General features: G+C 40.0%; 1 protein-coding gene across 1 annotated transcript in view; it reads left to right on the top strand.

The window, feature by feature from the left end:
• LOC139715805 (follistatin-related protein 5-like) overlaps positions 1 to 12,520 on the top strand; it is a 33,527-nt gene that overhangs the window by 7,641 nt on the left and 13,366 nt on the right. The window contains exons 2-3 of the mRNA XM_071627344.1: positions 6,012 to 6,060; positions 11,815 to 12,090. Coding sequence (XP_071483445.1) covers positions 6,012 to 6,060; positions 11,815 to 12,090 — 325 coding nt within the window. The remainder of the gene's footprint in view (positions 1 to 6,011; positions 6,061 to 11,814; positions 12,091 to 12,520) is intronic.

Here is a 12,520-nt window from a genome sequence, read left to right as displayed (position 1 = left end):
TCAAGGGCCAAAAAAAAAAGGAGAAACATTTTAAGACTCTCTTCCTTCATGGCAGCTATAGAGTGCGTCCTTATCATAAAATTTGCTGTAATGCCAAACAAACAAGAGCGATATAGTATTGTATTGGATATGACTGCCAGTCGAAGGAGTATGTATATTCTTATGATTTATATATTGCACACACATACTGCATTGTTCTTTTATGTCCTGATTTCATAACAATCAGGATAACTTTAGCATCATCTCACCCTCTTTGGTTTTGCTCTTCCAATCTAAGTTGTCAATTAATGTCATTCAACACAAATTCCGTTCACATCGGAAGAATATGTATATATTTTTCTCGATTATCACTTGTTATTACGGAGGTTATTTGGCCAGGTTTTCTGTGAATGGCAAAGAAGCATGGGCCTACGTAGCGCATTCTCAGGGCGTTGCCAGCCTCCGCAAGAGGACGCATGACCACAAAGCGACATCGTCCTCTTCCCCTGCTCGCCCCTTCCGAATTCGACACCCCATCTTCTCCTCTTGACACGGAAAATAGCTCGGTCCTGAAAACGGGGCCCTAGAGAGTGCTAAGTCGATATCTGTCTCCTCGTGAGGGATTCGAGGCATGAATATTCGCCAGCCTCCGTTCGAGGCAGCTGTGCAGTCGGCACTTTATACAGGCGGAGAAAGTTACACATGTGTGATTTTGCAAAAGCTCCTGTAAACGAAGCTTGAAAGCGGCAAAGAGGCTAAACCGTTTTTCCGCAGATACTGGGAGTCCTCATTAATGCATGGACATACGTCACGTTAACAGAGGTTTTATAATGAGTGTCAATGCATGATGCAGCCAACCAATCAAAAACCAGTGCTTACTATAGGTAGTGACGTGGAGTTGAGCGGTTAAGAATGGTACAACAAAACATGCACTTTAAACAAAATTAATTTTTAAATTCCACAACCCAGGATTTACGGTCTAACCCCTGTATTGTCAATCACTACAGATGATAATCGTTCAACAAGTAGGTGCCTTAATCACATTATATTCTTGCTCTGTCCAAAATCTCTTTATGTGCTTTCCCTTTTATTCCATGACGCATATCATCTTGGAATGATTGTTATATGAACCCAAGACAATTAATTCAAGCAGCTTTGAAACGAAACGTTTGACAGTTAGTTCTTGACTGAAAAGACATTGCTTTTATCATTCCTATAGGATCACATTAAACGACGAGGGTACTGCAGCAAAATGGACAATCCTCGTGGAAGGTTAGAATAATTCCGTCATTGTTTACACTGGAAACTGCACGCTTTACGTATTATAGAATTATAAAAAGGTGTATACCGCAGTATATGTTACAGGGAATTTCTTTCTCCCGAAGAATTCGGGTTTGTCTGTAATCAACTGGAGGGGGGGGGGGGATGGGCATTGAAAATCGTGCTATCACATACATTACGGGGACGTGAGAGATAGAATTATAACTTTTTTAATTCGACGTGAGAATGATCTGCCTGTCCATGATCAAAAGTCAATCCGAGATAACAAAAAAAAAAGAGACGGTAAAAAAAAAACACCCAACAACAACAACAACAATGAATCCATGTGCCATGGATAGCGATTAAAAAACCCCAGAATAGGTTCAAATTTAATGCTATAATTATGTTTCAGAAGAGTTTAGATGGAGAAAAAACCAACTGTCATCATAATTATTATGAGAAAACAAAATAAAGACGAAATTGATACGCCATAGGTAAAGATAAGCACTCAAACAACAAAGAGCCTCAGAAGATATGTGGATGCATGCTTATAGATGACTAAGTGTCTACATATATTCACACTAAATACATCCATCTATCCTTCCAAAAGCGAGCATAGAATAAGTTGCATCCGTGCGAACACAGGTGCACACATTCATGCACACACTTTGTGTATTTTCTTTCGCGGTAAATAGATAGCTGAAGAGACTACTGTAAATGAAATGACAGACAATCAGTTACATAGAGAGGTATACGGGGAGGGGGGGGGGGGGGGGGTGATAGTGCTAAAGAATGACCAGCATTGAAAACGTCTGACTCCCACGAGTTGATGAATAAAGCTTGAAGCAGTCTGACTCATACCATGACACATTCATCACAACACGGAGCGAGTGCAGAGCGCGAGCATTAATGCGGAATCAATTTGAGCATAATCGCACCGGCGGGTCACGGCCAGACTGCCCCCATCATCGCTGCGGAAGGAAGCACCGCCGTGATTCTATACCCGCGCGACCTTCCGTCTCGGTCAGCGTATGAATAACCAGGTTTCAGTATATCAGGGCATTCTCCAGACTGATCCCTGCCGTATGGAAAAAAAGAAAGAAAGAAAGGTGATGACTAGATAGATACTGGGACAGAATGCAACAGGGGATGGGGCGGGGGGGGGGGGGGGGGGGGAGAGTATATGGAGGAGAGCAGCAGGAGCAGTTCCCCCGTAGAGATTTTTAAGGTGTGCCCTTGTACGGGACTTTGCTTGAATCTAGACGAGCTCAGATGTCGGTAGTGATAGTGGTTATATGCGAATATGAATATTTCATTGGAATGTGGTGATATCATCTATAAGAACAAAGTGTCGGTATGGAATCATCTGTCGGGAAACGTCAAAAGTGGTAACCCTCTGCAATACCGTCCACTCTTGTCTTAGATTAATATATAAGTTATGACGTGATAGAGCAATGTGCCAAGGTTAGATTATCATCTAATTTCAGACCTCGGGGATTCAAGTTAGCCTTGACTTACCCTCGATGTACAAGATATCGATGTGCATCGCAGCTCGTTCTCTAATCTTATAATCAGAGACTAGAGCATTTTGTTTAATTTCGTAAGTAATGTTTGCGCATTGATTTGATGACTGCGCAAATGAAAAAAAAATTGGAATGAAATCGAATCCTCTTTATGAGAGTACACTGTCTTAATTCATAAGATTACCACTCAAGTTTCGTGTCAAAGTTCGGTATTATGAATAATCAGAAAGATGTACTCTAATTTCGTGCGCGCGTAGCTCTGTGCAAGAATGTGTCGATGCCGTAAGCAGCCTCACATGACATGACGTCACATTTAGCCCGTATCGTAATGCGCCCACTTTGTTATCTTTCGAAGATGTGGACATATTAAAAACGGAACTTGGGCAACAGAAGCATAGATCTATTCATATACCCTTCAATTTCGTTATCGTCATGCAATTATTGCGCTCGATTGATATAAGCTTTAATGACCAATGCGCATGATGAATATGATTATGATCCGCTTTCTTTGCTTTATCTGGATCGATATTCTTGTAAAATCAACGTCTCAATCCACAGCAGTTCAAGGAACGATTTCCGTATAACTATCTGTGGGTTTATTAATGTATTCTTTGCTCATTCTCCCACACCTTAATCTCATTCTTTCTTTCTGTTATGACAAACAGAGAAAGTTAACATCTTGATTGTTAACGGTACTTAATGGTACGCCCTACAAAATTCGATCTCCCCGATTTCATCAAGCAAAGATGAATGAAAAATTTCATGCATTTGTATAGTAGAAGATTCATCTCGAAACATCGTCACAAGCTTCATAAGGATAAGGGCGTGCTGAATGAGATATATCTACCGATACCTAGCCTGACAAAGCAGTTGGCTTCCACATGCAGTAAAAACACATCGGCACCAAGACATTACCCCTTCCGTCCCTCCCCACCCCCTCCCTAAGACAGAAATGCAATCTACTAGGGATAATTTACCATTGCACCTGCTTCAAAGTCAATATCATTCCAAACAGCTATTTGTGGTGCATTTCAATCCCTGGGATGAGGAGGTTGATAATTGCCAATTACAGCAAAATTATTCCTCTTTCATAGCGCCCATTTCCAGATGCCATTAGCGCCACATCTCGGTTTCTCCAGCTGCCTGAGCGGTCTCGGGAGTGGTCACGTGTTAACTTTACTAATGGCGGGAAAATAATGGCGGGCAAAATTGTGTGGTTTTGTGCTGCCCGATCTGTAAGAGATATTCCTTAACCTTCGTAAGGCAAGAGATAGTTTTTTTTATATGTTATTATATTTCATAAAATATATCGTTCATGAAATATTATAAAAGATTTAAAGCGAACCCAAAACGAAGTTAGTGGCAGCAGAAAGTGTTTCTTTTTTTTTCTACCTCGAATTGCCTCACATCTCTGTCTCTGTGGTGTTGTAACTTTAAATAGTCTTTTTATGATATCGTTCATGTTGGGAATTTGTTTTACATGTTTCATTTGGGTATCCAAACACACAGTTTTGCTTTGTGACACTTCACATTGTACACTGCGATTCTGTTCTTTTTTCAATGTCGGCGCTCCCTTTAATGCCTTCCGCCAATGAACTAAGTTGAACTGAAAATATAAAGAGAGTGACTCCGTTAGAGTGAAGGCAAATGGAAGGTGTGTCGATAATGTTGATATTTTGAAAAGGAACGTAAGGTACCATTAGGTTGTGGAAGACCGATATAAGTCAAATCAAAATCAGTTTTGATTTTGTATTTATCATAAAAGACATAACATTTATTCCATTTTGATTCATAGTATCTTTTGTATCTTTTGTAATTTATGTTTTTGTGTCCTTATGTACGTATATCAAGTCTTTATTTGCAGTTGCAGAGGACATGAAACGAAAGAGATGAGATGAGATAAAATGAAATGAAAAGATTTCTTTATTTTCGTTTCCGTTTCGCTTTTCTTTTTGTTTAAAAACAGAACCAACCTCCTCCCAAACACGCACACACACACACACACACACACACACACGCACGCTCAAACTCAGACAAACGTTTCATTGTCATTTACCCAACGGATGTTTCACATGCATGCGTGTATAATGTTCCGGCTGTTTTTTCGATTTATCTTGACAAAGCACTCTGAAAACAGTCGGTGCATTGGGCGATTCTCTCTCTCTCTCTCGTCGACATTCTCTGCGCTTCCCAGTCCTCCACCCCTCCACCCTCCTCCCCCCCCCCCCCCACACACACACACATCATTCCAATCTTGTTGAATTGCTTCACGGAATTTATGGCAAGCCTATAAGTGAAAGTTTAGCTTGAAGGCGCCAGCCCAGACAATGTGACATTAAGTGAATTAATTTTGTGACGGTATTTTTTGCTCATCTAATCCGTTTAACGCGATTTGTTCAGCATGCAGGCAGTGGGACGGGGAAAATGATTTATTTCAATCTAATGCATATCGACTGATTTCGAAGACGTTTACCTTCGATGAAAAAACACTGTTTTCGTGATTCGGGTTTTGTTTTTTGTTTTGTTTGGCTTAATTTTTTGTAAGTGGAACCATCGATTTTCGGGCAAAGTGGAGTGTAAATAGATAGTGTTTGCCAATCAACGTGTTCAAGACTCGCGAGTGTGTGCACTTGTTTGATACATGTTCCCGCGAATGAGTTCATAAGATTTTCATGAATACTAACGACATCCGTTGTATATCAGGCATGATTATGGCAATGAATAGTATGACCAATATGTTGTGCGTATTTCAATCTCCCGGTTAATTGTCTGACCCATGCAATGCCCCTATCCCCAACCTACCCTCCCCCATTTCGGGATAACAGTATCCATTTCCCATGAATGTCAACAAAAGATTCAGAATGGTAAATTGTAGTTGGATGGTTTTTTTTGCCCGTTCATAGTTGTAAACTTTCTCAACGAGCATTTTTTTTGGACAAAATAGCGACCATTTGATGATAGTGCGTTGTGACATTCCAAATTATCACAAAATTGTCTCGCAAATTTCACCAATCACCTTATTCAAAGTAATATACCATTGTCATTTCATTAAAGTACACGTAAATATCTGCCATTACCAAACAATAGTATGCTAAACAAAGCCTATAGAACACAATAATTATGATTTTTCTAAAAGTATATCGTTTGCAATGACAATCACAATGACACAGAATGAAAAGAGAATATCTTCTTAACTGCATCCATTAACCTCAGGCTTACAAATATTTATTTCTCTTATCTCTTTGACAGAAAAAGGCTCAAGATTCATGGCACGTGAACGACGTCTTCCCAGCTGTCGGTGAGTTTGTGAATGACAGATATCCTTAACATCCTTAAGGACAGACAACGGACAGAGAAAGTCGACGTTTAGATTATAATGTAGTAACATTTTTCTATTGACATTGCCAAATACCACCTTTGCTGTCAGGTGGATGTGGTGGCAAGCACCATTTATAAAGATTACTTGAATAATCATTGCATAAACAGATGCTCATCTCTGTGAATTTACAAACCAACACGCCCTGTTGGTTGGTACAAAATTAATGACCCTTTTCTGCTCATGCGCAAAGTGGAGCCCTGAACTGGCTTATTGTATGAAGCATGCAGACGAAGCTCTCTTGACGCAACAAAATACACACGATCAGAAACGTGAAATATAAAGACACACTCCCATCAAAAGAAGCCAAGGTGGTTATGGATTTTTCTTTTATGTGTTCATTTTGTGTGGTGCGTGGCACTTTCCTAACACAGAGCTTGCTCTATTTTCCATCTTCTCTCTAAAAAAATAAAAGCAACTCCTGCATTGCCCTTTCCAGTTTAAATGAAAGTGTTGACGTTCCTTACATCCACTCTCTTTATTCATCGCGACCTTTCATGACAAAGTGCAGATGATCTTAAGGTCATATTGCATAATATCACAATATTATATACGGCATTATGATGCAAAACGCACATCATTATGTTCTCTACTGTCGAATATCAATAACTTTTAGCTTGCCCTCCCCCACGCTTCCCCTAGATCCTCCCCCATCCAAAAAACAACAACATTTACCACCAGAAACAAACTTGCGCTCCCCTGCATGCCCTCGCGTGTGGCGATAACATCGAATTGGGGCACGGGAAGGATATGGGCGATATAGAGGAAGGGAATATACAAGAGTGCCGATAGCTATCACCTAATTGATAAATATGCATGGCAAGCGTTCTAGGCATCACCCTCAAGTGTTCTCGATCCCAGAAGTTAACCCGTTGCCATGGAGACAAAAATCGATCCTGCCTTCCTTCGTCCTCTTCCTCTCTTTCTTCATCTTTTCTTGCCGCTTCTGAGCTGGCATTGCCCCCGCAGACATGCCGGGAAATTGAAATTCATGTAATGATCGGACGAGTGTGGGCCTCGGGACGGACGGAGTTGAATGCAAAGGGGTAGTGGCGGCATGCTTCCGTTTGAGCTCGGATGGTGGATGCACTCTGAGTGCATTTCTGTTTAGCGGAATGACGTTGTACTCGAGAAAATGACCAAACGGAAAAGGGTCACCGTTGTTGTTGTTGTCTGCACCCCTTATACACATTTGTATTTCCAGTAACGGTACTGCATTGCACAATATTGTATATAGGAAAACTAGTTTCTGAAAAATCAAGATTATGACTGAATTAGGGCGTAAGTAAGCCTTCTGCAGTAATGTTTACTTTGTTGGAAATTGTTGGCAATCCTTGAAAAGATGTGTTACAATTTATTGCCATCTCCTTGAAGCCCTTTAAAGCCATTAATGCTAACATCGATATTTTGCGCACTCAAAAAATCATAAAACGTGTCGGATAAACATGATAATAATGCATCGTGTATTATGTGTATACCTTAGAGAGATTTAGTTTCGTCTCTTAATCACGGATAGTGATGTAAAACAACATGAGTTTTGTCAGATTCTATCAGCCATGCAATGTATAAGAGAAATAGACAACGCCAACACTTCATGGTAGTATTCTACACGACGTCCACGTTCCTTGCTATTGCAAGCTTACCTTTTTTTTTTCTTCTATTTTTTTCTCCTTTTTCTTTTTTCATCTTATGTCTGGGTGTTATGCCATGCACGAGTCAATAAGGTGCAGAAATTCCGCGCTGTATGGCGCGCTAAATGACAAAATGAAACCTCTGTGTTTTGACAACTGCCTCGTTCACGATGCTGTGTCTTGTAGATCTTGTAGGCGATCAGGCAACTGCCTCTTGAATATGTTACATTTTGCTATTACTTTGCAGAGATTGTGTGTTTGAAGAGGGGGGGGGGGAGGAAAGAAGAAAGTCTGAGGGTGGGGAACGGGGGGGTGGACTGAGCTAGGAATCATTGAAGATCTTTGGTGGTATGTGGATGCGGAACATATTATCTTGTACCAACTGATGGTAATATTGTTTCTATAGATGATTCGATGTGATAATTGTATCAATAATGTGATGCCCGTTTGCGGGCGATTTACATTTAGCATAAATTTGCAATCTTGCTTTTTCCCATGTTACTTCGGGCTTCCCAAAACCTGATCAGAGAAGATGGGAGAGAATATTCCTTTTTTTTTTCAGATAACCTTTTGACAGTTGGAGGGGAACCAAGAGATTTGTGTCGTATTACCTGATAGGTATAAAGATTTAGCCTGAAAGACAATTTAGAGTAAATACTTATTAGTGTTAGTGTCAGCTTTCTGTCGAAGTGTTGAGGCATGTAATTTCAGTATTAATATACATGAACTTATAATCTTTATGAAATGTTGTCGACGTTTTTTTGTATGAATAAACGGTATCATTATGGAGTCATAGTGTATAGTACTTTAACCTAATTGAATCAAGCGCTAGAATGTTCAGCTCAGTGACGTGCTGCAATTTAACAGTCGGGCGGGGAGGCTTTAATCAACCAGTCATCGATTTGCCAACGTAGATGATGAGCGATCTTGGACAAGGAAAGGTCAAGTGAGCATCAACACGCTCTGAATAATGTGGGACTGGGCTGGGGTTGACAGCTTTTTACCATCAGCGTCCAATTATGGCTGAGAACGAGCCCTCTGATTACGTCCAAGAATGTGGTCTTTAACTTACCGTGTAAACATCCTTGCCGCACGCATCATTTTTTCCTCTAACATAAAATTAATAAAGTTGATCGTACAATTTTACACCTCAAGCGATCGGTATCGTATACTGTACAGGGATCGTCTTGAAATATCCCGTTGTGAGCCTATAGAACTGAAAACTGTTATCAGTTTATCAAATAGGAGGGGCAGGCGTGTTTTGACGTTATGTCGTACATTGTTTTATTTCTTTCAGGTTCAAGTTCAAGTTCAAGTTCGAATTTATTCGTTTTTCCACAATAAAGTAATATAAACATAAATCTCACTTTCTTGAGTGACAGAAACAATGCATGTAAATTCGTACAAAGAAAACAACAATAATGGGAAAAACTAACAGTATCAATACATTGTAATTGTTGCAGAGGTAACGAAAATGAAAGAATTGTCAATATGCACTGTGTGAAAAAACGGAGGGACCCACTAAAAAGACAATGCTTGTAGAGTGTGGGCCCCTCTCGTATTAAAAACTCGATGCAAAATTTGACTGAATATAGCAACAAAGCAGCACGAAAAGTTTAGCATAAAAAGTTTAGCAGCCCACTAAGAGACAGACGGACAAACATTTACACACAAAACAATAACAAAGAAAATAATGAGCATGAGACAAGACTGGGACAGCAACAAGACTACTTATAGGGAAGAAAACTGACTTGACGACACGACATGAAACAAGACTATAGCGCGACGAAGAGGTAACAAAATAGACAGGAATACGCAACAGAGACAACGATCCTCGGAGGTTTGAGGAAGAAAGAGAAGAAGAAGAAAAGAAGAATATACAACAAACCCTTCAACTGCGAGGTATAAGTTAAAGAAGATCTTATCTAATAAAAAGAACGGGAATAAAGATTTTGCTGGCGGGTAACAAAATAAGCCTATGAACTAATCTGATTCTGGGGGTCGTCATTATAGGATTGCAAAAGAAAAAACTTCAATCTCCTTTTAAAGGAGTATATGTAGGTGTAGAACTTTGGTGTATATCTTTGGTATTAAATTCCCATAGTAGTAAGGTTTCCGTTTTGATCTTGATGTAATTATACAAAACAAAGGAAGAAAGAAAAATTCCTCGAAGTCTTAGGAAATCCATGTTCAAGTTTTGGTGTACGATAATGTTGCATGCTACTATAGTATATAGGTAGGCCTATGTTTCGAATGATTATGGGGATATATTTTATTTCAATGAGTTGTCCTCTAAGAAGCTACAGCGAGAAAGGGGACCAATAAATGCTGCGTGGGAAGGGATAGGGGAGGAAAACTCCTAATTCGCTGTAAATAACATGCAGATGGTTCGGCCGAATATACATCCCGTCAAATCACGGTCCATTTTATCCTCAAACTGTCCGACTCTGTCTGTCTCATAATGTAAACCAATCAATCAATAAACCGAAAATCGCAACCAAATTTAAGAAAAAAAAAGAGAAAAACAACAACGAATGCAACTGACAAAGATTTATGTCATTCCTTGCATTCTGAGATGTACCTCTCAACTCACTTATTCACGTACGATCATTTAGCCCTAATTGCAGGTGACGTTTAAATGGCTGAATTTTATCGTTGTCATTCCGGGGATTCGATGTAATCCGGGACGCTGGCAGTTTAGAATCCGGAGTTTGCACGGATAGAAATATATAAACGTTCCTCCCTGAGTGTTCTCATTGCGGTTGTATCTATATTTTGAAGCGGTCTGGTGATACTTCTTCAGAAACACTGAAATGGGAATTGTCAACTCTGACCTCTTATGATGACGTAGGCAACATTGTCGTGGGCAAATTAAAGTCTTGTTTTTATCGTTTTGTTTTTGCTTGTTTACATGAGGAACGTTATCTCAACGAGCGTGCTGTTTGTCGTGGCTCGGATCTCTTTGTGTTCACGTCAGCATTCCACGAACGGGCATCCCAAATGTTCATATGGGAATGCTCGTATATCTTAAGGAAAATTGCATTCGAACCATTCGCACACATTAACATTTACTGTTGTGATATAACGACATGTACTAGCAATGCAATTGACAAACAGCCATTACTATTAAACAAAAATCCATCCAAAGATTCAACATAAAAAATAAATCGAATGAGATCATACAAAAATCGTGTCTCATGATGTCATTTCATCGAAGACCCAAGGTATAGTAATAATTTCTCTGACCCCTTCAAATGACAGCATGCAGAGTGCCATGTTTGCACTGTTTTTTTCTTATATACATACCGCTGCGTCAAGATATAAAGCTCCAAGTTCTATCCCCCTTCAAGGCAATAACTAGATCTTGTTGATATCAATTCATTATTGAGTTATTTCCTTATTGACCTACTAGTTACGTAGTTGTGTATTCATTAAGTTATATACTGGTTATTCTGGACGATCATTTGCTTGGTTTGCTGCTGTCGTCGTTTAAAGCTGGTGATAAATCTGTAGCAAAATTTGCTTGGAAAATCCCCTAGCGACAGAAGGAAAAGGATACGAATACGTAAGGTATGGCATGTTAAAGTTTGCAGTTTACTGGTATCTTAAGTGTATTCCGAAAAACATTATGACCTATGTTTTTGACATTTTACTTTTTGGGGGCCTACAATCTTAAATGCAAAATGATATTACCCTGGAAATGCCCACTTCTCTAGCATTTCGGATATTTTGCTCTATCATTCTCTTCGTGGTATGCCAGCGTCGATTCATAACGTTTTCATTTTGTCCAAATTAAGCAATATTGCAGAGCAATATTGTACACTAAAAGAACAGTGCCGTGGACTCGAGCAACGTTCGAAATAAATCCTATACAAAGTTCAGATCTAATCGAGATCTTATCAGGCTTGTTTCATGCCTTTGTTAAAACCCGATTTGTGTTGTCATCAAATTCCATTTGCAATCATTCGTGACCTTTCTCTCCTAATTTTTTCTCTTTATTTTTTCTTCATATGATTTTGCTGTTTTCCTCCACCATACGGATCAGATGCCTGCTCCCGCGTTGAGTGTCCCAAAGGAAGCGAATGCTTTGTTAACAAGACCACGAACACAGCCGAGTGCATCTGCCGACCGTACTGCAAGCCGCACTACAAACCCGTGTGCGGCTCGGACGGCGTCATCTACGACAACCACTGCGAGCTCCATCGGGCGGCCTGCCTCAGCGGCACACGCATCGTGGTTCACAACAACGGCTGCGAAGGGCATGTCGAGACCGCCGCCTCATCGTCAACCTCCGCCTCGTCCACCGCGTCCACGCCGGAGAGTATGTGGTCGTTTTGTTCGTTCATTTGCTTTTGTAGGGGGTCTGGATTTGGGAATTCCCCCGCATTCATAAACCGCTTTATTTTTATTCGTGAAGCGGATTACCAGTTACTGCAGGGTCGCGTTTCAATCAATATTACCATATCTATATTAGATAATGGTAATAATTTCAACCATAACAATGATAATGATAGTGATGATGATGATGATGATAATGATGATAAGCATAATGAATATTATTATGACCACCATTATCACTTGCATTTTCATCATTCAAGACAACCAGACAAGAAGCTGTGCCACACTGCACAAAACAGATCATTGACAATGTAACTCACTGAGCTACTATCTTACAAAGACGTGGTAGTTGTGCATATTGATTGCCACGCCCCCTGTCGAGGAGACGAGCAAAACATGCGGTCATAATACAC

This window comes from Diadema antillarum, unplaced genomic scaffold (genome assembly GCF_040938485.1).
Source record: "Diadema antillarum isolate AM-2024a unplaced genomic scaffold, OU_Dant_1.0 scf00000055, whole genome shotgun sequence".
In the NCBI taxonomy this organism is placed as follows: Eukaryota; Metazoa; Echinodermata; class Echinoidea; order Diadematoida; family Diadematidae; genus Diadema; species Diadema antillarum.
The sequence above is the reverse complement of the archived record's forward strand: the minus strand, read 5'-3'. Positions and strand labels throughout refer to the sequence as shown.